This window comes from Suncus etruscus, chromosome 7, assembly GCF_024139225.1.
Source record: "Suncus etruscus isolate mSunEtr1 chromosome 7, mSunEtr1.pri.cur, whole genome shotgun sequence".
Taxonomy (NCBI): domain Eukaryota; kingdom Metazoa; phylum Chordata; class Mammalia; order Eulipotyphla; family Soricidae; genus Suncus; species Suncus etruscus.
In genome coordinates this window covers 43698225-43720946 of record NC_064854.1, presented here as the reverse complement: position 1 = coordinate 43720946, position 22722 = coordinate 43698225, and the positions used below count along the sequence as shown (strand labels likewise).

At 40.9% G+C, this 22722-nt stretch overlaps 1 protein-coding gene across 1 annotated transcript in view; it reads left to right on the top strand.

The window, feature by feature from the left end:
• LIN9 (lin-9 DREAM MuvB core complex component) overlaps positions 1-22722 on the top strand; it is a 75559-nt gene that overhangs the window by 408 nt on the left and 52429 nt on the right. Inside the window, exon 2 of the mRNA XM_049776505.1 lies at positions 3303-3407. Within this exon, the coding sequence (XP_049632462.1) occupies positions 3303-3407 (105 nt within the window). The remainder of the gene's footprint in view (positions 1-3302; positions 3408-22722) is intronic.

Sequence of the window (22722 nt, the reverse complement as noted above, 5' to 3'; positions counted from 1 at the left end):
AGCCGATCCAAGACCAAAGGTGATTGGTTCGAATCCCGGTGTCCCATATGGTCCCCCGTGCCTGCCAGGAGCTATTTCTGAGCAGACAGCCAGGAGTAACCCCTGAGCACTGCCGGGTGTGGCCCAAAAACCAAAAAAAAAAAAAAAAAAAAAGAATGTGAAAAAATAATTTGGGAGGCCACACCCAGTGACGTTCAGGGGTTACTCCTGGCTATGCGCTCTGAAATCACTCCTGGCTTGGTGGATCATATGGGACGCTGGGGGATCGAATCATGGTCTCTCCTATGCTAGTGCCAGCAAGGCCTTACCATTCCACGCCACTGCTCTGGTCCCAGAATGTGAAAAAATTTTAATAATTGTTCCCTACGAAAAGATATAGGTAAAAGATATTTATGGTAAAAGTTAAATGGTAAAATATTAAAATTAATAGTAATGAAAATTAAAATCAAAGGATAAAAGGATAAAATCAAATTGATAAAATGATAAGAGATAGTAATAGGTATAAAATGGCAAGATTTTTGGGGGGCCTCATCCATATTAGGGAGGGTTTTAGGAGTCATTCATGAAAAGCTGTAGCTGCCATGGACAGCAATAGTCACAGTAGCCTGAACAGTTACTCACATTGCATGCAAGATTTCTCACACACTATGGTGGAAGAACAGAATAGAAGGGATTTCTTTTTAGAGCTAAGGAGTATGGGACTCAGTGGATTTAATTCAAGGTCCTGTGTCTTTAGCTCAGAGACCTAATTGGATATATTACCATATATTACCAATTCTGTATCTACCTCCCTTCTAACTAGATATTAATTTTATCTTAAATGGTGGGCATGGTTTTTGAAAAATACTTTTGGGTGCTATTGGGGTAGAATTTTTATTCTCTGTTAAGCCTCTGAACCCTCCAGTGGACTGTAAACTTCTTTGTATTAATAGAGATTCTTTAGTGTATGATGCATTTTGGATGCTTAAAAAATTCTAGTTCTGGGGACTGAAGCAATGGTGCAGCGGTAGATTGTTTCCCTTGCACGTGGCTGATCCAGGACGGACCTCGGTTTGATCCCCTCATCCCAGAAGGTCCCCCAAGCCAGGAGCAATTTCTGAGCACATAGCCAGGGGTAACCTCTGAGTGTCACCAGGTATGCTCCCCTACCCCCCAAAAAAATCTAATTCTGGGGCTAGAGAGATAGTGTAGTGGGTAGAGTGCTTGCCTTGCACATGATTCATTCTGGTTTGATCCCATGCATCCTATATGGTTTTCTGAGTGCAGAATAACCCTTGAAAACCTCCAGGTGTGTCACAGAAACAGCAAAACAATTCTAGTTCAGTAGACATTTATCAATTGCCTACGTTAGGTATTTGATTTTTTTGTTTGTTTGTTTTTTCGGCCACATCCAGTGACGCTCAGGGGTTACTCCTGGCTATGTTGTTAGAAATTGCTCCTGGCTTGGGGGATCATATGGGACACTGAGGGATTGAACTGTGGTCTGTCCTAGGCTAGTGCGCACAAGGCAGATGCCTTACCACTTGCACCAACACTCTGGCCCCTGATTTATTTTTATTTTTATTTAAAGAAAATGCATCACATAATTGACATAATTGATCATAATACATTTATTTCAAGATGATGGAAAGTAATTAAAATATAAAAAGGAAATATAAAACTATAAAAATAAAATGGAAGAGGGGTCAGAGAGATAGCACAGTGATAGGGTGTTTGCCTTGCATGCTGCTGACCCTGGACTAAGAATGGTTTGATTCCCAGCATCCCTGAGCCTGCCAGGAGTAACCCCTGAGTGCCACTATGTATCCGACCCCCCACCCCCAGTAAAAAAAGGAAGAGAAGAAATAAGAAAGAAGAAAAAGTTCAATAGCAAGTTTATTTGTGAAAATTATTTTGTCTCCAATAAGGTTATTAATATAGTAGCAGAAGGTTTAATAAGTTCTTTTATTTTTTTAAAGATAAAAATAAATACAATAAGGGGCCGGGCGGTGGCGCTGGAGGTAAGGTGCCTGCCTTGCCTGCGCTAGCCTAGGACGGACCGCGGTTCGATCCCCCGGCGTCCCATATGGTCCCCCAAGAAGCCAGGAGCAACTTCTGAGCGCATAGCCAGGAGTAACCCCTGAGCGTCACAGGGTGTGGCCCCCCCCCAAAAAAAAAAACCAAAAAATAAATAAATAAATAAATAAATACAATAAAAAAAGTTGTGTGTAGGGCAGTTGTTTGCATAGGCACAGCAATCTATGGGAGAAATAAAAAGGAAAAATCCTTTGGTCTAAAAACGGGGAGACCTTTCCCATGAATATTCTGGCATAAGACCAACTCTAGGCATACTAAATTGTCCAACCCCAAAGTCTTTCTTATTGGTCCCAGTAAAAGCTCTTCACAATCACGGTTGTTGTTGTTAGGTATTTGATATTTTTGTATAGGGATATTGACAGCAGATCTCGGATCTAGGATGACATACACATTTAGGTTGATATGTACACTTAGGTTTTTTTTTTTTTTTTCCCCCACCCCCAGATTTTTTAAGTAATCTAGTAACTTTGTTCCACTTTAACCCTATATACAAAGGACATGTCGTATGTTACACCCAAATGGTATTAATCCAAGCATCAGCATAATGAGAACTGGAAGTTCCAGAATTTATTTTCCATTTCAGATTTCACAATTTAAGCCTTCAACATTTAAGGCTGCCAGTATATTTAAGGAAGCTTAGGTTCTAGTTTTATCATCAGCTAGGTGTTTCATTTATAAGCAGATATATCTTAGTACTTTTCATATAAAATTTTTTTATAATTGTGTTCTATAATACCTGTATTTTGCTTTTCTGTACTATTGATAATCCAGAGTTAGTCACATTTTCAATGAAAGAATGTGGGGTATTTTTTGTTTGTTTGGGGCCACACCCAGTGACACTCAGGGGTTACTCTTGGCTCAGAAATTTTTCTTGGTTTGAGGGACCATATGGGAAGCCAGGGATCAAACCGAGGTCTGTCCTAGATCAGGCACATGAAAGACAAATGCCCTACTGCTGCCCACCGCTCCGACCCCTAAAGAATGTGTTTTAAGAAAAATTTATGCGCAGTGTTTTGTTTTGTTTTTGGGCCATACCTGGTGACGCTCAGGGGTTACTCCTGGCTGTTAGCTCAGAAATTGCTCCTGGCTTAGGGGGGTCATTTGGGATGCCAGGATTCGAACCATCGTTCATTCTAAATTGGCTGCGTGCAAGGCGCTGCTTTGCTATCGCTCCAGCCCCTATGGGAAGTGTTTAATCTTGTAATTAAATAAAGTTTTTGTTAAAGCCTTTCAGAAATTCAAAACGAAGTCGGCTATTTTCTGATGAAGATGACAGACAAATAAATACGAGATCACCTAAAAGAAACCAAAGGGTTGCAATGGTCCCACAGGTATGTTTATGTTAAAGTTTTGTTTACTTTAATTGAAAAGAAGTGAGCCATTGCTAATTGCTTAGCAGGTTAAAGCTTACATTTATTATATACATTTGAATTCTTTTCCTTTTGGGGAGAAGAGCTATGCTTGGTGATGCCAAGGAGCCATGCCTGATAGTGCTTGTTGCTATGATTTGTACTGTACTGTGGCTATAGCCATAATCTAGACAAGCATGTTGGTGGTTTTTTGTGTGTGTAATTTGATTTTGGGACTATACCTGGTGATGCTCAGGAGTTACTCCAGGCAGTGCTTTGGTGACAACCATATAAAATGCCAGGAATTGAACCCAGGTTGGCAGGCAAGGCAAGCATCCTACCTGTTTTACTATCATTCCAGCTCCTGGGTAAGCATCTTAACCTTTGTACTGTCTGTGGCCTGCAAATTCTTTAACTCAATTCTCAGTACTTGGGGATATAATTCTAGTCCTGGATTTCAGTTCCCTGGTCATAGATTGCCAGAGCTGAGCACCTCTGATTATAGCCCCCACAAAGTTTTCAAAGAGTTAGTACTCCAGGGGCTTAAGAAATAATATACAAAAAAAAAGAAATAATAAATAATATACAGGGGCCGGAGAGATAGCATGGAGGTAAGGCGTTTGCCTTGCATTCAGGACAGTGGTTCGAATCCCGGCATCCCATATGATCCCCCGTGCCTGCCAGGAGCAATTTCTGAACGAAGAGCCAGGAGTAACCCCTGAGTGCTGCTGAGTGTGACCCAAAAAACAAAACAAAACAAAAAAAAGAAATAATATACAAGTAAGATTTTTGCCTTGAATGAGGCTAATTCAGGTTTAATCCCCAGCACTGCTAGCAGTGATTACTTTTTTTCTTTTTTTTGCTAGCAGTGATTACTGAGTACAAAGTTAGGAATGACTCCCTGAACATCACCAGGTATGGCCAAAAAAATATTATAGTGGCTTTATGACAGAGTAGAAAGCCAGTATCATAAATGCACACTTCTCTATTAAGGATATAGATTATGGGCATTGGGCAGATGGATTTGGCAGTATAGAATCAGTGTAGAGTTCTGCATAGATATAAGATGGGGTAGGTTGGCCAGGAACATAAGTTCAAAGAGTTACAGTGCACATATTTCATGTAGGAGGCCTGGGTTTCATTTCCATTACCTCTAATCCCTCTCAGCACCATTAAAAAGAAAAAGAGTAAACCAAAAATAGGAAAATAAATTAGAAGGGAAAGCATTTTAGTTTTATCACCAGAGGAAGTATTCTGAAGACCTAATCCAAAGCTACAAAACATAAGAAATCATATTTCCTTTTCAATTTCTTGTATCTTAAGAGTCATAGTAGACTAGGTCTAGAATAGTATACTAGTAGGCATTTGCTTTGCACATGGTTGACCTGATTTGACTTTTGCCATGGAGTGTTTTCTGAGCTCAGACCAGGAGTAAACTCTGAGCAACACTAGGTGTGGCCCCAAACAAAGCAAACGAACAAACAAAAAAATCGTAACTGCCATGTGAAAATCACAAAAATGAGTGAAAATTGGATGAGAAGCTAGTGCCACAGTTCTGAAGTGAGTTGCCAAGTGCTTGCCCAGGCCACACATACCCCACCCCCAACCCCACTCATGGGAGAAAGGTTCAGGAGCCAGACCCAGTTCCCAGTGGTTGGAAACTAGTGCCCCAGTTCAGAAACTGGTGGCTAATGAGTCTAAAAGATAATCTTCCGGGGCCGGGCGGTGGCGCTAAAGGTAAGGTGCCTGCCTTGCCTGCGCTAGCCTTGGACGGACCGCTGTTCAATCCCCGGTGTCCCATATGGTCCCCCAAGCCAGGAGCAACTTCTGAGCACATAGCCAGGAGTAACCCCTGAGCGTTACCGGGTGTGGCCCAAAAAAACAAAAACAAAAACAAAAACAAAAAAAGATAATCTTCCACCATCAGTAGTGTTTTCCCCAGAGATCTCTCTGGCAGTAAGGGGGCCACAGACAGGATGGGACCATAAATAGGAGAAGATGTACTCCTAGACATGCTTTATTAAGTAAGCATAAATGTCAGAATGGAAATGCTTAGATGTTTAATGAACTCAAAGAATCAATAGTATGTACCACCAATAAAACATAAGAAGGCGTGAGAGCAGAAATGAGAAAACTACAAACACAACTGTCAGAACATAAAAACTTAGGTTGTTAAATGAAAAACTCACCAGAGGAACAGCTGCTTAGGACAAATTCAGATGAAGTACAAAAAAATCTCCAGACAAAAACAAGATGGGGGTGGTGGTGGAAAGCCTCAAAAATAAATGAACAGCTGACAAAAGAACTTTGAGATGAATGCAAGAGGAACAACATAAGAATCATAGGGGCCCCATAGATCCAGGAAGAAAAAAACCTTAATGAATAAGCAACATTCAAAGACATCATTGATGAGAAGTTCTCAGAAATGGAGAGTGCATGCACCTGAAAGCCCAAAAAAGAGATTCAAAGAAAAGTACTCCAAGTACTACAGCCTGAAAGAATGACGAAAACCATTGATAGAGATAGATTACTGAAAGGCGCAAGATCAAACAAGGAAGTTACATACAAAGAATTACATACAAATCCTTAATATTTACAGCAGATTTACCAAAGGAAATCTTCTGGGCCCAAAGCTGGAGATGGGATATAGTGAGAAAACTGAGTGAAATGAACACCCCACCAAGAATACATTACCCAGCCACACTCATTCAGATTTGAAGGAACGATACATAACTTCACAGATAACAGTTCAGGAACTTTATGGACTCAAAATCATCTTTATAAGAAGAACAAAAGAGGCTACTTTAAGACAAGATAAATCTCATAATCACACCAAACTACTGAAATATGAAGCAAAACTTGATGACAATAATCTCAATGTCAGAGGACTAATTACACTGAGACACAGGATGGATCAGAAAATTGAACCCAACATTCTGCTGCTTTCAAGAAAATACATTTCTGTAGAGCAAACATAGACTCAAAGTCAAAGGTTAGAAGACAATTCTTCAAGCAAATAACTCCCTCAGAAAGTCCATGGTAGTCATACTAGTATCAGACAACATAGACTTCAGGCTCAAGAGATATGTACATCAGGAAGAACTTATACTTCTAAACATATATGCACCTATTAAAGGGCCAACAAAATACTTACAGCAACTGCCAATAGGCTTGAAGAAAGACATTGATAATAATACAGTAATAGTTAGAGATTTCAACACTGTTCAGTCATCCCTTGATAGATCAACTAGACTAAAGCTCAATAAGACAATACTTGCTTTGAAGAAGGAATAGACTAGAGAAGGTTGGTATGGTATGGTATGTTATGGTATTGGTATGGTATGGTATAGTGAGTGTGTGGCATATATATACATTCTCTAAGATAGACCACATGCTAGAACATAAAACATACCTCCATAAAGTCAAAAAGATAGAAATCACATCATCTATCTTTTCAGACCATGATGTAGTAGAAATGAATCACAAACAGAAATGAAGAATTTACTCAGACACTTGAAAATTAAATTGTTATGGAAAAATCTGTGTCATAGATGAAATGAAAGAAGACATCAAAAGACTCCTGAAAACAAACAAGAATGAGGACATGTGATATCAGGCAGAGCAAAAGCTGTGTTAAGAGGAAAGTTCACTGTTATACAAGCATTCATTAACAATTAAGACAGGGCTGACATGAGTAACTTGACGCTCAACTTAAGAAACTGGAAAATGACCAACAAACGTAGCCTAAGGTAAGCACGAGGAAGGAAATAATAAAACATAGAGCAGAAATTAATGAACTGGAATCTAAAAAATTAATACAAAAGATCAGTGGAACCAAGAGTTGATTTTTTTTTAATTTTTTTATTTTTAATTATGAGAACAAGATGCAAATAAAGAGGACAAGGTAAAGTTACAGTGGAAAGACAATCACCCATAACATAATTCTCAGAAGAAGTCCCCTTGCTGATATCTTAACTTTGAACTTTCAGCCAAAGAACATTAAGACAGAGAAAATAGAATCCATGTACAATTACTTTGTCCCTCAAGTCCCCAGATTGTAACACATTATAATATTTCTTTTTTTTTTTTTTTGGTTTTTGGGCCACACCCGTTTGATGCTCAGGGGTTACTCCTGGCTATACGCTCAGAAGTCACTCCTGGCTTGGGGGACCATATGGGACGCCGGGGGATCGAACCGCAGTCCGTCCTACACTAGCGCTTGCAAGGCAGACACCTTACCTCTAGCGCCACCTTCCTGGCCCCAACATTATAATATTTCTTAACAGCACACAAGGCAATCTAAAGCCATAAAACTTACGTAACTCCTTAAACATTAGAGGCATAGTATTTTTTACATTTCCCTGTACATGCATATTAGCTTAAGTTAACCTCAAATTTTTTTTTTTTGTTTTTTTGTTTTTTGTTTTTGGGCCACACCCAGTGGTGCTCAGGGGTTACTCCTGGCTGTCTGCTCAGAAATAGCTCCTGGCAGGCACGGGGGACCATATGGGACACCGGGATTCGAACCAACCACCTTTGGTCCTGGATTGGCTGCTTGCAAGGCAAACGCCGCTATGCTATCTCTCCGGGCCCTAACCTCAAATTTTAAGTGGTTTTTTTTTTTTAAAGGATTAGAGTCAAAGGAGCACAGTAAAAACGGTGTTAGAGTGGCAATTGTTGTTTGCATAGGCCCACCAAAATATGAGGGGCATGGAAAGGAATAACCTTGGCCTAAATACAAAGAGACTCTACCCCTGAAGTTTCCTGGCAAAAGACCAACTCTAGGCTCCAGGCAAGTTAGATCGTCCAATCCAAGACATTGTCCGTAGTGCCAACACACTTTTCATACAGTCTCTGTTGTTGGTATCATGTTTCTGTATAAAAGTTCCTGGAATCTGCATATCTTACATAGAAGTCAGGATGTGGAGTGTCCTCTCGTTTCACCTCACCATTAAAGGGCAATGTAGGAAGCACTGTCCTGTAAGCAGATCGTTGCTGTTAAGTCTTCTCAGTGTTAAGGGAAGTCTCTTTCGAACAGGTTGATGTCTGAGCAGTGGTAGGGTCTTCCGTGGTAGAGGATTGCTTCCAGGTGATGTTACAGACAAACCTGGATGTTTCGTGGATGTCTTCTCTAGATAAGGGGTGAATGAAGGATGCTCATTCTTCTGAGGCCTGTGCCAGGTCATTATGTCAATGTTCAGGGTGTAAGGTCCCTTTGCACTACAAGATTTGTGTATTCCAATCTCTATTAGATAGGATCTTATTTGTATGTATAGTATTTTCTCATTTTAATGTGCCTATGCAAAAAAGGAGCAATGCCACGTGGCGTTATTGGTGCATACGGGGGCCATAAGAACAAGTCCAATAATCCCCATGACATGGTTCAATCATAAGAATTAAACTGGGGGACTCTTTCACCAAAATTCCATTTTATGTCTTTTGAAGCAGTTTGGGGTTGTTACACACAATGCACGGCTTTGGTCTGTGATTAGGATTGTGCAATACTGCAGTTAAAAAGAATAATGTGAGGGGCCGGAGAGATAGCATGGAGGTAAGGCGTTTGCCTTTCATGCAGAAGGTCATCGTTCGAATCCCGGCGTCCCATATGGTCCCCCGTGCCTGCCAGGAGCAATTTCTGAGCCTGGAGCCAGGAATAACCCCTGAGCACTGCCGGTGTGACCCAAAAACCACAAAAAAAAAAAAAAAGAGTAATGTGGGTTAGTGATGTTTGGGGGGGTGAGAGAGTTAAGGAGTAAAAATGAGCTTTGAAGGGGTGTGGGAAAGGGCAGAATACAAAACAGATGTTCTGGATATGCAAAACATAACATAAAGATAAGGAATATTCTTAATATATGCAGTGCGCGGTTTTCCATTTGCAGAGTGGTCAGATATTGTCAGTGACAAACTTAGCGCAACCGAGCAAATCACAGCACATACCAAATTAGGACCAACCTTGTCTGGCCGCCTGGGCTGCCACCCCAGAAGGCCTGGAGACCGGGGGCAGAACTTCTCCAAGTTAGGGAGAAGGCCTTCCACATGGGGTCTCTCCCAACCCCATGCCGGCTAGAGCCAGCCTCCAGCTCAAGAGAGGATCGAGAGAGAGCCGGAAGCCAGGATCTGCCCGCTCTACACCCTGTGCCCTTCCCTTCCTAGAGCTGAGGGAAGGGCGGGGAAAGCTTGGGACCCCATCCAGGAGGGACACCCCCCCCCCCCCGACACCCACCTTGTCTGGCCGCCTGGGCTGCCACCCCAGAAGGCTTGGAGGCCGGGGGCAGAAGATGGGAAGGTTGGGAGCCTATTAAGGCTCCCAGCGCACCCAAGTTAGGGAGAAGGCCTTCCACATGGGGTCTCCCCCAACCCCATGCCGGCTAGAGCCAGTCTCCAGCTCAAGAGAGGATCAAGAGAGCAAGAGTTGATTCTTTAGAAAAAAGAAAGTAGATTGATAAACGACTAGCAATACTCAGAGAATCCTAATCAATCAAATCAGAAATAAAAAGGGGAATTTCAAAACAGATATCATAGAAATTCAAAGGATCATCAGAGACTTTGAGAATCCTTATGCCTCAAAGTGAGAGAACCTAGATGAAATGGAGCAAATAGGCTCTAGATGCTTCAGTATAGAGCAGTGTGTAATGCTTTTGCCTTGCACGCAGCCAACCTGGGCTCAATCCCTGGCATCTCCTGCAAGCACCTCCGGGAATGACTCCTGAGCGTGTCCCCTGAGCACAGCCGGATATGGCCCCAAAACCAAACAAAAACATAAAACAATTGTTGAGTATATATAAACATCTTAAATTTAAAACTTTGACTCAGTTGAAACTAATATGCCATGTACCATTTAACTTGATAGATGTTAGATACAAGATTGAACAAATACAGAAATCTCAGGATAGTTAACTGACTTTCATTTTTGGGGTGTGGATGGTTGGGGTGATGGTAGAGAAGCACATCTGAGGGGATAATAGGGCTATTCACAGTAAATTACTCCCTGCTTGGGATCATGTAGGGATTAACCTGAATCTTCTGCATAGAAAGCATGCATTTTAGCCTTTTGAGCCCCAAATAACTTTTTATTATTATTATTATTAAATATACTGACTTCAAAAGAACTTTCTAGGAGTGGCTCATATTTTTTAGATATCAGATGTGAGGTGTTTTCTTTTCTTTTCTTTCTTTTTTTTTTTTTGGTTTTTGGGCCACACCCGGTAATGCTCTAGGGTTACTCCTGGCTATGTGCTCCTGGCTTGGGGGATCATATGGGATGCCGGGGGATCGAACGGCGGTCCATCCTAGGCTAGAGATAGCTCAACTGGTAGAATGCAGTGTTTTGCTTACAGGAGACTTCGTTTGATCACTAGCATTGTATTATTCCCAAACACTTTCAGATATGGCTAAAACAAACAGAGTATTTAATTTTACAAAGTTCTTTCAACTTTGACACAATTATGTGGCATATGTGACAATTATGTGTCAACTATTACAGTTGTAATATGTGTCAACATTACTGTTTAGATTCTGAGTTTCTCTTTTGTAGTCTTAACATGCCTAGTTATTATTATTATTATTTTATTTTTTTGGTTTGGGGACCACACCAAGCACTGCTCAGGGAGCACTCCTAGTTCTGTATTCAGGGATCACTCCTGGCAGGGCTCAAGGGACCATATAAAGTGTTAGGGATCGAACTCAAATCAGCCATATGCAAGGCAAGCACCCTACCCACTGTGCTATCTCTCTAGGCCCTTACATAGTTTTTTAAAATCTTTAGTTACTGACCCTCCTGCTCACATCCTCTAAATCCATTGCTTTTTGTCTATTTCTTTTTCTTTAATTTTGAATTTATTTAATTTTTGTATTTTTTAGTTGAATCACCAGTTATAGTTTTGTGGATTGCCAGTAGGCACATGAAAAAGTGTTCAGCATCACTTATCATTAGGGAAATACAAATCAAGACAGCAATGAATTATTATTTCACACCATTGAGAATAGCACATATCAAAAATAGTAGGAAAAAGGAACATCACTGATTGTGGGAATGTTGCTTAGCTCTGCTATTCACCTGTGAATAGCAGTATGGAGAATCCTCAGTAAAGTTAGAAGTGAGTTACCATATGACCAAGCAATCCACTTTTGGATATCTACCCCAGGATTTAAAAACACTCATTCAAAAGGACATGCACACTATTATTCATTGCTGCTCTTAGTACAGTAACTAAGAAATAAAAGCAACTTAAGTGTCCAACTACAAATGAATGGCTCGTGAAGATGTGATATATTGAAATACTATGTATGAAATACATTGAAATACTATGCATTGCAAGGTACAATTAAATCATGCAATTTGCTATAATCTGGTTTGAACGGGAAGATATTATGAGTGAAATAAGCCAGAAGAAAGAAGACCAAAACAGGGTGAACTTACTTATTTGTGGTATCAAGAATAACTGGAGGGTAAAATATAATGTAGTAAAGAGGTGAATATTTTCATCACCCTTAACCCACAGCTTAGGGAAGAGATGAACAGAGAAGGAAAGAAATCAAGGCAGTAAGGAAGATGAGAAAGGGTAGTAATGAGAGAATAGGTTGGGGCTTCAGTTATATTGATGACGTGGGAGATATATTTAGATGATGTATGTGTATGTATATGATATATAGCTATAAACCCAAGCCATAGAATCAACAACGCTGGAAACATAAGATCTAAGCTGTAACCGCCAAACTGTGAGAGAATGATAGGTATAGGAGAGTACAGGAATACAGGTGATGGGAGTTGACACTGGTGGTGGGATAATTATATGCCTAAAATTCAACTATCAATAACTTTGTTTTTTTTTTTAAAGGGACAATAGCACAATGGGTAGGATGTTTTCCATGCATGTGGCTAACCGAGGTTCAACCCCTGGCATTCTGTATGGTTGGTCCTAGAGCATTGCTAAGAGTGATTAAATGCGTGCAGAGCCAGAAGTGACCTATGAGAACCCCTTGGGTGTGGCCTCCAAAATATTTTTTTAAAGTTGTAGATGAATTGGGCTTGAGTGGTGGTAGCACAGCAGGTAGGGCATTTGCTTTGTATGTGACTGACCCAGGTTAGATCCTTGGAATTTTAGTCTCCTGAGTTCACCAGGAGTGATTCCTGAGTGCAGAGTCAGGAGTAACTCCTAAGCAAATTTCATGACTTATGGTATTTTTCCTAAATTCCATTATTTCATTTTTTCTGGGAATATACCCTAGGGATCCAAAAATATAATGCAGAAAAGGCATCTGTACCCCTGTGCTCATGCAGTACTATTCACCATAACCAAAATCTGGAAACAACCCAAAGCCTGAGAGTATTTTAGTGGATAAAAATATGATGGTACATCTATACAATGGAATACTATGCCGCTATTAGGTGAAAAAAAAATGTTTCTTTTGATAGCTTTGTCCAGAGCTGAAAACTGATAAATACCAATGTTTATTTTATATATTCAGTTGTATCAGATATTCTTTTTTTTTTTTTTTTTTTTTGGTTTTGATTTTTGGTTTTTGGGTCACACCTGGCAGCGCTCAGGGGTTACTCCTTGCTCTACACTCTACACTCCTGGCAGGCTTAGGGGACCATATGGGAAGTCAGGATTCGAACCACCATCTTTCTGCATGCAAGGCAAACTTCTTACCTTCATGCCATTTCTCCGTACCCTGTATCAGATATTCTAAGTACTTTATATGTATTGCTTTGACAACCTTTAATAATCCCCCAAAATGTCAAGTAATATTAATTCTTTTGCTTAAAAGGGTCAAAGGTAAAGACTGATGATGAATAACAACCAGCTTGTCCTCTAAACGTTACTTGTCACGTTTGTTTTAACAGCTTTATTGAGATAAAATCACATAGAGTTCATTTTACCTACTTAAAGCATATAATCTCCTTAGCCCATATTTGCATAGAAAATGTTACCACTAGCAATTTTAGACATTTTCATCACAAAAGAAATCCTTTACCCATTGCCCACTTTCCATTTTCATTGTTGAATAATTCTCTAGAAATATATTGCCATAAAGGGCATTTATTTACACTTACTTTTTATTTCTGGTGTGCGTTTGGGCCATACTTAGCAGTGCTCAAGGGTTATTTCTGGCTCTGCACTCAAGAATTACACCTGTACAGCTCACAGGGAGCATGTGCAATGCTGTGAATTGAACCCAGGTCGGCCTCATGCAAGGCAAACATTGTGCTATCACTTGGCTCCCTAAACTTAAATTTTGGAATATAGTACCAATTGATCTGTTCATAAAGTCATAATAATTTTTTGCTAACTTTGAATATAATTTTCATACTCACCTGAATATATTTCTCCCCCCTCCAAATATTTTTTGTGGGGGCTACTCCAGGAGTAGGAGGGGTCTAGGGACTTCACCCAGTTTTGTGCTTGTGGATTGCTTCCTGACTGTGCTGGGGAACTATGTGGTACCTAGGATCATCTGGGGTTAAGCCTCAGATTGTTTCTCTCCAGCCCAGAATAATCTTAAATATTTTTTTTTACTTTAGGATACAATGATTGGGCTGGAACAATAGTATAATGGGTAAAGCACTTGATCCCCAGCATTCCCTATGGCCACCTAGGCACCATCAGGAGTAATTCCTGAATGAAGAACCTAAGCACTACCGGTTTGGCCAAAAAAGGGGAGAAAGTGGCTGGTAGCACAGCTGCAGGGCGTTTGCTTTGCTCGTGGCCGACCTGGGATGAAACCAGATTTGATCCCAGCATGTCAGGAGTGATTTCTGAGTACAGAGCCTGGAGTAACCCCTGAGTGCCACAGGTATGGCCCCAAAACAAACAATAAAAAGGTGAGGGGGGGGACATAACTGATTTGGGGGGGGGGTTGTTGGTTTTGGGCCACACCTAGGGGTGCTCGTTTTTTTCCTAGCTCTGCACTCAGGAATCAATCGTAGCAGGCTCAGGGGATCATATGGGCTGCTGGGAATCAAACCTAAATTGGTTGTGTGCAAGGCAAATTCCCTGCCCACTGTGCTGCAGCCCCCACTGATTTCCAGGATAGTTGTTTTTAGGTGTTGGCTATTTATTTATTTATTTATTTATTTATTTATTTATTTTGGTTTTTGGGTCACACCCGGCGGTGCTCAGGGGTTACTCCTGGCTGTCTGCTCAGAAATAGCTCCTGGCAGGCACGGGGGACCATATGGGACACCGGGATTCGAACCAACCACCTTTGGTCCTGGATCGGCTGCTTGCAAGGCAAATGCCGCTGTGCTATCTCTTCGGGCCTGGTGTTGGCTTTTTAAATAGAGTTGTAATCTCCTAAGAATTCCTAGCAATTAAAATTAAAATTAAAATTTAATTTTGAGTTTTATCTTTATTTTTTCCTCTTCCCTTTTGTTGATAACTGGGATATCATTAAGTAATTTGTGATGGCACTGGGGATCCTAAGCAACATGCCATGGAATGGCTCTAGGCATGTGGGAGCGATGATGGGGTCAGTACCAGGCCTACAAGAAAGGCATTTTATTGTGCTCTCTTTCCTGACTCCTCTTTTTTTTTGGGGGGGTGGGGGGTTTGGGTCACACCCCACAGCGCTCAGGAGTTACTCCTGGCTCTACACTCAGAAATCACTCCTGGCAGGCTCAGGGGAAAATATGAGATGATGGGATTCTAACCACCATCCTTCTGCATGCAAGACAAATGTCCTACTTCCCTGCTATCTCTTCAGCCCCTGACTCCTCTATTTTTATTTTAGAAATTATCATTCTGTTTTCCATAGAGGCTGAGTCAGTTTACAATCTCACCAGCAGTGGATGAGAGTTCCTTTTTCAAAACCTCCCAGCACTTGTTATTTCTAGTCCAATTGATACAGGCTAGAGATACCCAAACTTATTTGGCCTAATAACCCCTTCCCAAAGCAAAAAATCAATCAGTGCCCCAATGGAAATTTGCATTCTTTTGGTGAACAAACAGAAAGCTTCCCCAAGGGCACACAAGGCTATTGCCGCCCCTCTGGATTGTTCTATTGCCAGGTTCTCCCAACTGTGAGCAGTATCACTCACTGATAAATATTGATGTAGGGCATTCTCACTGATGTGAAGTGATATTTCTTTGATGATATGTCATTGGTGCCATTGATTTGCCAGTTCCTTGCTGATCACTTTTCATTTGATCATTTACCATCACTTTATCTTTTTTGGGGGGGCTGATTGGGAAATACTGTTCCGCTTTTTCCTCCGTGTTTTTTTGTTTTTTTTTTGTTTCTTTTGTTTTTGTTTTTTGTGTCATACCCGGCAGCACTCGGGTGGGTTACTCCTGGCTCTACACTCAGAAATTGCTCCTGGCAGGCTCGGGGGACAATATGAGGTGCCAGGATTTGAACTGCTGATCTTACCTCCATGCTATCTCTCTGCCCCCCCTACCCCCCCCCCCCGCTTTGATAGTTATTAGTGGTGAACTTTGTATATCTGGAATATTAGCCCTTTGTCAAATGTATGGTATGCAAATATTTTCTCCTGGGCCATGGAAGTAGCTCAAAGGTCTGGAGCTCTTGCTTTGCATGCTTTACAGGCCAAGTTTGATCCCTGGCAACACCTGGTATTGGTTTCCTCAAACACTTTTGGGAGTGACTCTTGAGTACTTTGCCACCAGAGAACCTCTGAGTAATACTAAGCTAAGTATAGCCCAAATTACCCTCTACCCCCAATTTTTGTTATGTTCGGGCCACTCTCAGTAGTGCTCAGAATCATTCCTGATGGGGCTTGGGGAATCATCTGGGATGCTGAGGATTGAACCTGATTTGGCTGCAAATGCTGCAAACACCCTCTTTACTCTTATTGTTCTGACTCACTAAATCAATTTTTTTAAAGTTTTTTTCAGGGACTGGAGTGATAGCACTACAATAGGGCATTTGCTTTGCACATGGCCAACCTGGGATGGACCTGGGTTTGATTCACGGCATTCATATGGTCCCCCGAGCCTGCCAGGAGCGATTTCTGAGCACAGAGCCAGGAGTAACCCAAGTGCTGCTGCTGGATGTGACTCAGAAGCCAAAATAAAAAAAAATTTTTTTTCAGAGATACATAGTACAGCAGATAAGGTACTTGCCTGGCATATAACTAACTTGGGTTTGATCCCTGGTACTACTTACAGTCCTCTTGAGTATTGCCAGGAGTAAGTTTAAAGTATTGCCAATTGCGGCCTTAAAATGTAAACAAAATTTTTTTTAACTTTTATGGCTAATATCAGAAAAGATGCCAAAAAAGATCCCAGGCATACAGGTCTTCAGGCTGAAAACTCTGGGGCTTTATAGAGGTGAGGACGGTCAACTATTCCCCCACTCCATAGTACCAAAGTCCCAGCAGCCATATCCACATCTCACAACCTCTGGCATATAATTGGCCCAACTTCACTGTTTCACAGCTTATTTTGAAAGAGGCTAAGCCAAAGAATCATCCCAGTTCTACAACTCTTGGAGTATGACACACATGAGGCTCACAATATCTCCAAATTTCACAGCAAATTAGATGGGAAAGTACCATAGAAGTCCACTAAGCCCAATAAGTGAAGACAGTAACACAGAAGGCTTAAATTGCAACAAATAGCTTAGTATATCCTCAGACAATAATTCTAATAACACTATTGTGAGATAAAACAAATTTCACAAATTTTCTCTTACTGAACTGTTTTGATAATTCCACTTATCATTTTGTTATAACAAAGTAATAAAAAATAAATTATACCTTCCAAGGAGTCAGGCTTTGGATGGGTGGGAAACAGGCTAATGGTGGAGGACTGATGATAGGATTGTGGTGGTACCATACGTGATAGGATTGATGTTAAAACACTGAATTCCTGAAACAGCTGTATTATGAACAACTTTGTAAACCACAGCGTTTAAATAAAATCAGAGGGCTGGAGAGATAGCATGGAGGTAAGGTGTTTGCCTTGCATGCAGAAGGACGATAGTTTGAATCCCAGCATTGCATATGGTCCCCCAAGCCTGCCAGGAGCGATTTCTTTTTTTTTTTTTTTTTTGGTTTTTGGTTTTTGGGCCACACCCGGCAGTGCTCAGGGGTTACTCCTGGCTGTCTGCTCAGAAATAGCTCCTGGCAGGCACGGGGGACCATATGGGACACCGGGATTTGAACCAACCACCTTTGGTCCTGGATCGGCTGCTTGCCAGGCAAACACCGCTGTGCTATCTCTCCTGAGCTATCTCTCCGGGCCCCAGGAGCGATTTCTGACCGTAGGGCTAGGAGTAGCCCCTGAGCGCTGCTGAGTGTGACCCAAAAACAAACAAACAATTGTTTGTTTTATTTTGTTTTGTTTTGTGGTGCTCAGTACTACTCCTGGCTCTGCACTCAAGATTTACTTATGGGGGCCAGAAGCACAGTGGGTAGGGTGTTTGCCTTGCACGAGGTCAGCCCAGGTCGATTCCTGGTATCCCATATAGTTCATGAACTTGCCAGGAGAGATTTCTAAGTGCAGAGCCAAGGAGGAGTAACCCCTGAGCACTACTAGGTATGGCCCAAAACCCAAAAAACAAAAAAGAATTACTCCTGGCTTGCTCAGGGATGCCAGAGATCAAATCTGGGTCAGCTGTATGCAAGACAAATGACCTACCTATTATATCAGTCTGACTCCTAAAGTCAGAAATTTAAAGGAAAAAAATTTCCCTTTTTCTCCCTCAGTAGGATATGTCTTAATTTTAATTTTTTCCAATACAGACTTTTTAGTTTGTTTAGTTTCAAATTTTTGCTTTTGTTTTCTTGGTCCATGATATCAGATAACTGAAGGTATTTCTTAAAGAGGTTTTGCTTCCTCTACTTAATGTTTTTGGCTCCTTTCTCATAAGTTAACTGTATCTGGGCATACAAACAGATGCTTAGCATTGTGTTCTCTATTCTATTTCATTTGTCTGAAAGTCTGCTTTTATTCCTTACCACACTTTTGATTACTATGTTTTTATAATACAGTGGCTTTTTTTAAGTAGCTGTCCTATAAAGTACTAGATACTGTCCAGGGATTTATGGGAGATTTAGGTGGTCTCCAACCAGTGCACAGGGGATCTGGGTACCACTTATTGGAATACTTGACTCGTACTACTCTAGCCCTAGAGTGCAGGGCCACCATCGAAAGTATAGTGATTCTCAGGGGACAATGCAGTTGCTGGAGGGCCTTCAGCCCTTTGTTCTTTCTTTTTGTTTTGTTGTTGTTGTTTGGGGGACACACCTGGTTGTGCTCAGGAATTACCCCTGTCTCTTCTCTTAGGAATTACTCCTTAAAAGCATGGGAGATCATATGGGATGCTGGGGATTAAACCTGGGCTGGTTGCACGCAAGGGAAGCGCCCAGTCCTCTGTTAATTCTCCAATTCCAGCCCTTTGAGATTTTTCCCCATCTCTTTAGTCATGGAATGCTGTTCTGTGGTGATAATTCAAAGGATTATGCACAGACCTCACATGCACAGGACCCTAGACTACACAGCTCTACATGACCTCAGGATTCTTTGTATTACATGACCCCAGAATATAAAACACTACATAATCCCAGGATGCACAACACTACAATCCCTCCCAGGCACAACTGGATATAGCCAAAGATTTGTCAGGGAGAACCAAATAACAGCAATCAAAACGAAGTTGGGACTCTGAGGTCTCCCATCTGTTTTTCTCAGGATTGTTTTGGCTGGTCAAGAGTTTTAATGATTTTATATAAATTTTAGTAGAATCTGTTCTATGTCGTTGAATGCCATTGAAATTTTGATAGGGATGGTATTGAATCTGTAAAATACCTTGACTAGGACTGCTGCCTCTCCCACGTGGGATCCTCCCACAACCCCTGATTCCACTGTCTGGAGTGTCATTTTAATGATATTAATCTTTCACTTTAATGAGCATGTAATATATTTTAATTTTCTTGTGTCTTCTATTTTAATAGTGACTTACAAAAAATAGTGACTTATAGTTTCTAGTTTATTGATTTCCAGGAATTTAATTTTTGCATAATTGTAAATATTTTCTAAATAGGATTTAAAATTTTTTTCAGGGGCCAGATAGCACAGCAGTAGGATCTTTGCCTTGCACATGGCAGATCCAGGACAGACCTTGGTTCGATCCCCAGTGTCCCATATGTTCCCGGAACCAGGAATGATTTCTGAGCACATAGCCAGGAGTAACCCCTGAGCGCTTGCTGGGTGTGGCCCAAAAAAACAAACAAAATATTTTTTTTCACACCAGATCAATAGTACAGTGAGTCATGATGTTTACCTTGCAGGCCACCGATCTGAGTTTGAGCTCAGGCCTCCCATATGGTCCCCTGAGTACCATCAGGAATAATTCCTGAGTGGAAACTTTTTTGATGTGTATGTGTGTGTATATATATATATTTGATTTTTTTGTGTCACACCCGGCAGCGCTCAGGAGTTGCTTCTGGCAGGCTCGGGGGACCATATGGGATGCTGGGATTCAAACCACAGTCCTTCCACATGCAAGGCAAATGTCCTACCTCCATGCTATCTCTCTGACCCCTGATAATAATATTTTTATAGTTGTTGGTTATTTGGCAACTGCCAGCATATAAAAATATTTTTCAGTAATTAAAACATAATTGCTGGGCCGGAGAGATAGCATAGCAGTGTTTGCCTTGCAAGCAGCCGATCCAGGACCTAAGGTGGTTGGTTCGAATCCCGGCATCCCATATGGTCCCCTGTGCCTGCCAGGAGCTATTTCTGAGCAGACAGCCAGGAGTAACCCCTTAGCACCTCCAGGTGTGGCCCCCCCCCCAAGAAAAAAAACATAATTGCTAGGAATGGAGAATAAGTAGTACAACAAAGAAGGCACCTGCCAATGGAAAATAAACTGTAGTATAAACAGCCTTGTAATCATAGTGTTTAAATAAAAAAAATTAAAATTAAAAAAGGCATTTGCCCAGATTTGATTGCACATCCTCATTCAGTCTCCCAAACACCACTAGGAATGACCTCTGAGTAATGCTGGGTGTGGCCCCAAAACAAAAGGCAATTTCCTGGGTCAGACATATGGCTCAAATGGGAGAGAACATACCTTGTACTTCATGACCCCCAAATATGCAGATGTTGAAGATGTACCTATTCTGCGTAGTTACAGGTGACCCTTGTATCCCTGAAGAACTGCCAAGACGTGCTCTTGTGGCCCTAAAGAGGTATCAGGCCAGGTATAGCAAAGCTATCACTGACAACATTTTTTTCCCATTTTTTGGCTACCATTAGAGCCACATCCACAGTGTCAGTCTCATTGTAGTTTTGATTTGCATTTCCTTCCATTTGCATTGGTGTTGATATAAGTGATATTGAATACCTTTCCATATAAGTCACTTATATATTTGTACAATTTAATTTAATATTAGCACCTATTGAGATGCTTTGTAATTATTTTGATGTGCTACTAAATGATTTGCAGCTATTTTCTCCCATTCAGTTGACCTTTTCGTGTGTGATGATTTCCTTTACACTGCAGAAGCTTTTTAATTTTGTGTAGTCCTACTTGTTAATTTTTGCCTTTGATGCCTTTGCTTTTGGTGGTATAGCCATATCATCATCTCAAAGATGCATATCAGGGATTTTATAGTTTCTTCCAAGAATGTTATTAGGTATTAAAAATACCTAATATTTTTTTTTTTTTTTTTTTTGGTTTTTGGGTCACACCAGGCAGTGCTCAGGGGTTATTCCTGGCTCCAGGCTCAGAAATTGCTCCTGGCAGGCACGGGGGACCATATGGGACGCCGGGATTCGAACCGATGACCTCCTGCATGAAAGGCAAACACTTTACCTCCATGCTATCTCTCCAGCCCCAAAAATACCTAATATTAATTAAATTACCTAATACCTAACCTGGTATTTTTATTTCCATTATGGTTTATTTTGTTTTGTTTGTTTGTTTTTTGGGTCACACCTGGCAGCACTCAGGGGTTATTCCTGGCTCTACACTCAGAAATTGGGGGACCATATGGGATGCCGGGATTCGAACCACTGTCCTTCTGCATGCAAGGCAAACACCTTACCTCGATGCTATCTCACTGGCCCCTTTCCATCATAGTTTTTTTTTTTTTTTGTTTTTTTTTTTTTTGTTTTTGTTTTTGTTTTTTTTTTTTTTTTTTTGGTTTTTGGGCCACACCTGGCGGTGCTCAGGGGTTACTCCTGGCTGTCTGCTCAGAAATAGCTCCTGGCAGGCATGGGGGACCATATGGGACACTGGGATTCGAACCAACCACCTTAGGTCCTGGATCGGCTGCTTGCAAGGCAAACACCGCTGTGCTATCTCTCCGGGCCCTCCATCATGTTTTAATAAGCCCTTTTGCTTTAATTTTTTAAATTTTTTTCTCATGTAAAATAATTTAATTTTCTTCTTTTGTATGTCACTGTCTGATTTCCCAGTACTATTTATTTATTGATGAGATTGCTCTTTTTCAGTTGTTTAGTCTTGGCTACTTTGTAATAAATTCTTGACTATATAGCTTTGTGAGATAGTTTAAAATCAGGAAACATGATGTCTCTAACTATATTTATCTTTCTCAAGATTACTTTAACTATTAGGAGTCTTTAATTATTATTTTTTTTAATTTAGGAGGGTTGGAAAGATAATTCAGTGGATAGGTATTTGCTTTGCAGGGAGCTGATCTAAATTCAATTCTTGGCACTCATATGGCTCCCTGAACCTTACCAGAAGCGATGCATGAGTGCAAGATCCCTGAGCATCATTGGGTATCCCTCAACCCTCAAAGTGTTTAGAAGTAAATACTTAAAAAAAAAAAAAAGAGTACAGCAATAAGGAAATTTATGAAAATTATTGGATCTTGCAAAAACAAATCCATCACCATATCTACTACCAAATTGATTTTCTGCTTGCCTCCACCACTGTTGTCCCAGTAATCCCTGCAACTCCCCTACAGTCATATGCTTCCTATGAAAGACCAGTTCTCAGTTTCTGTTGCATTTGTTATTTCCTTAATTGGGTTTTGTTTTTCTGCCACACCCTGAGGCACTCAGAGGTTACTCCTGGCAAGCTCTGGAGACCTGGATAGGTAGTGTGCAAAGCAAATACCTTCTCCTGTGCATTGCTCTGGCCCCGTATTTTCTTACTGTTTTTCTTTATATCTCAGATATGAAAGGTTTCATTCTGTATCTGTCCATCTTCTTCTGAGTAACTTCACGTAGCATGATCCTCTTCAAATACATCTATGAAGCAGAATCTTGCATTATTATTTTTCTTTTCTGAGAGCCAAGTAGTATTCCATTGGGTATGTGTGCCACAATTTCTTTTGTCAATAATCTGTTCTCAA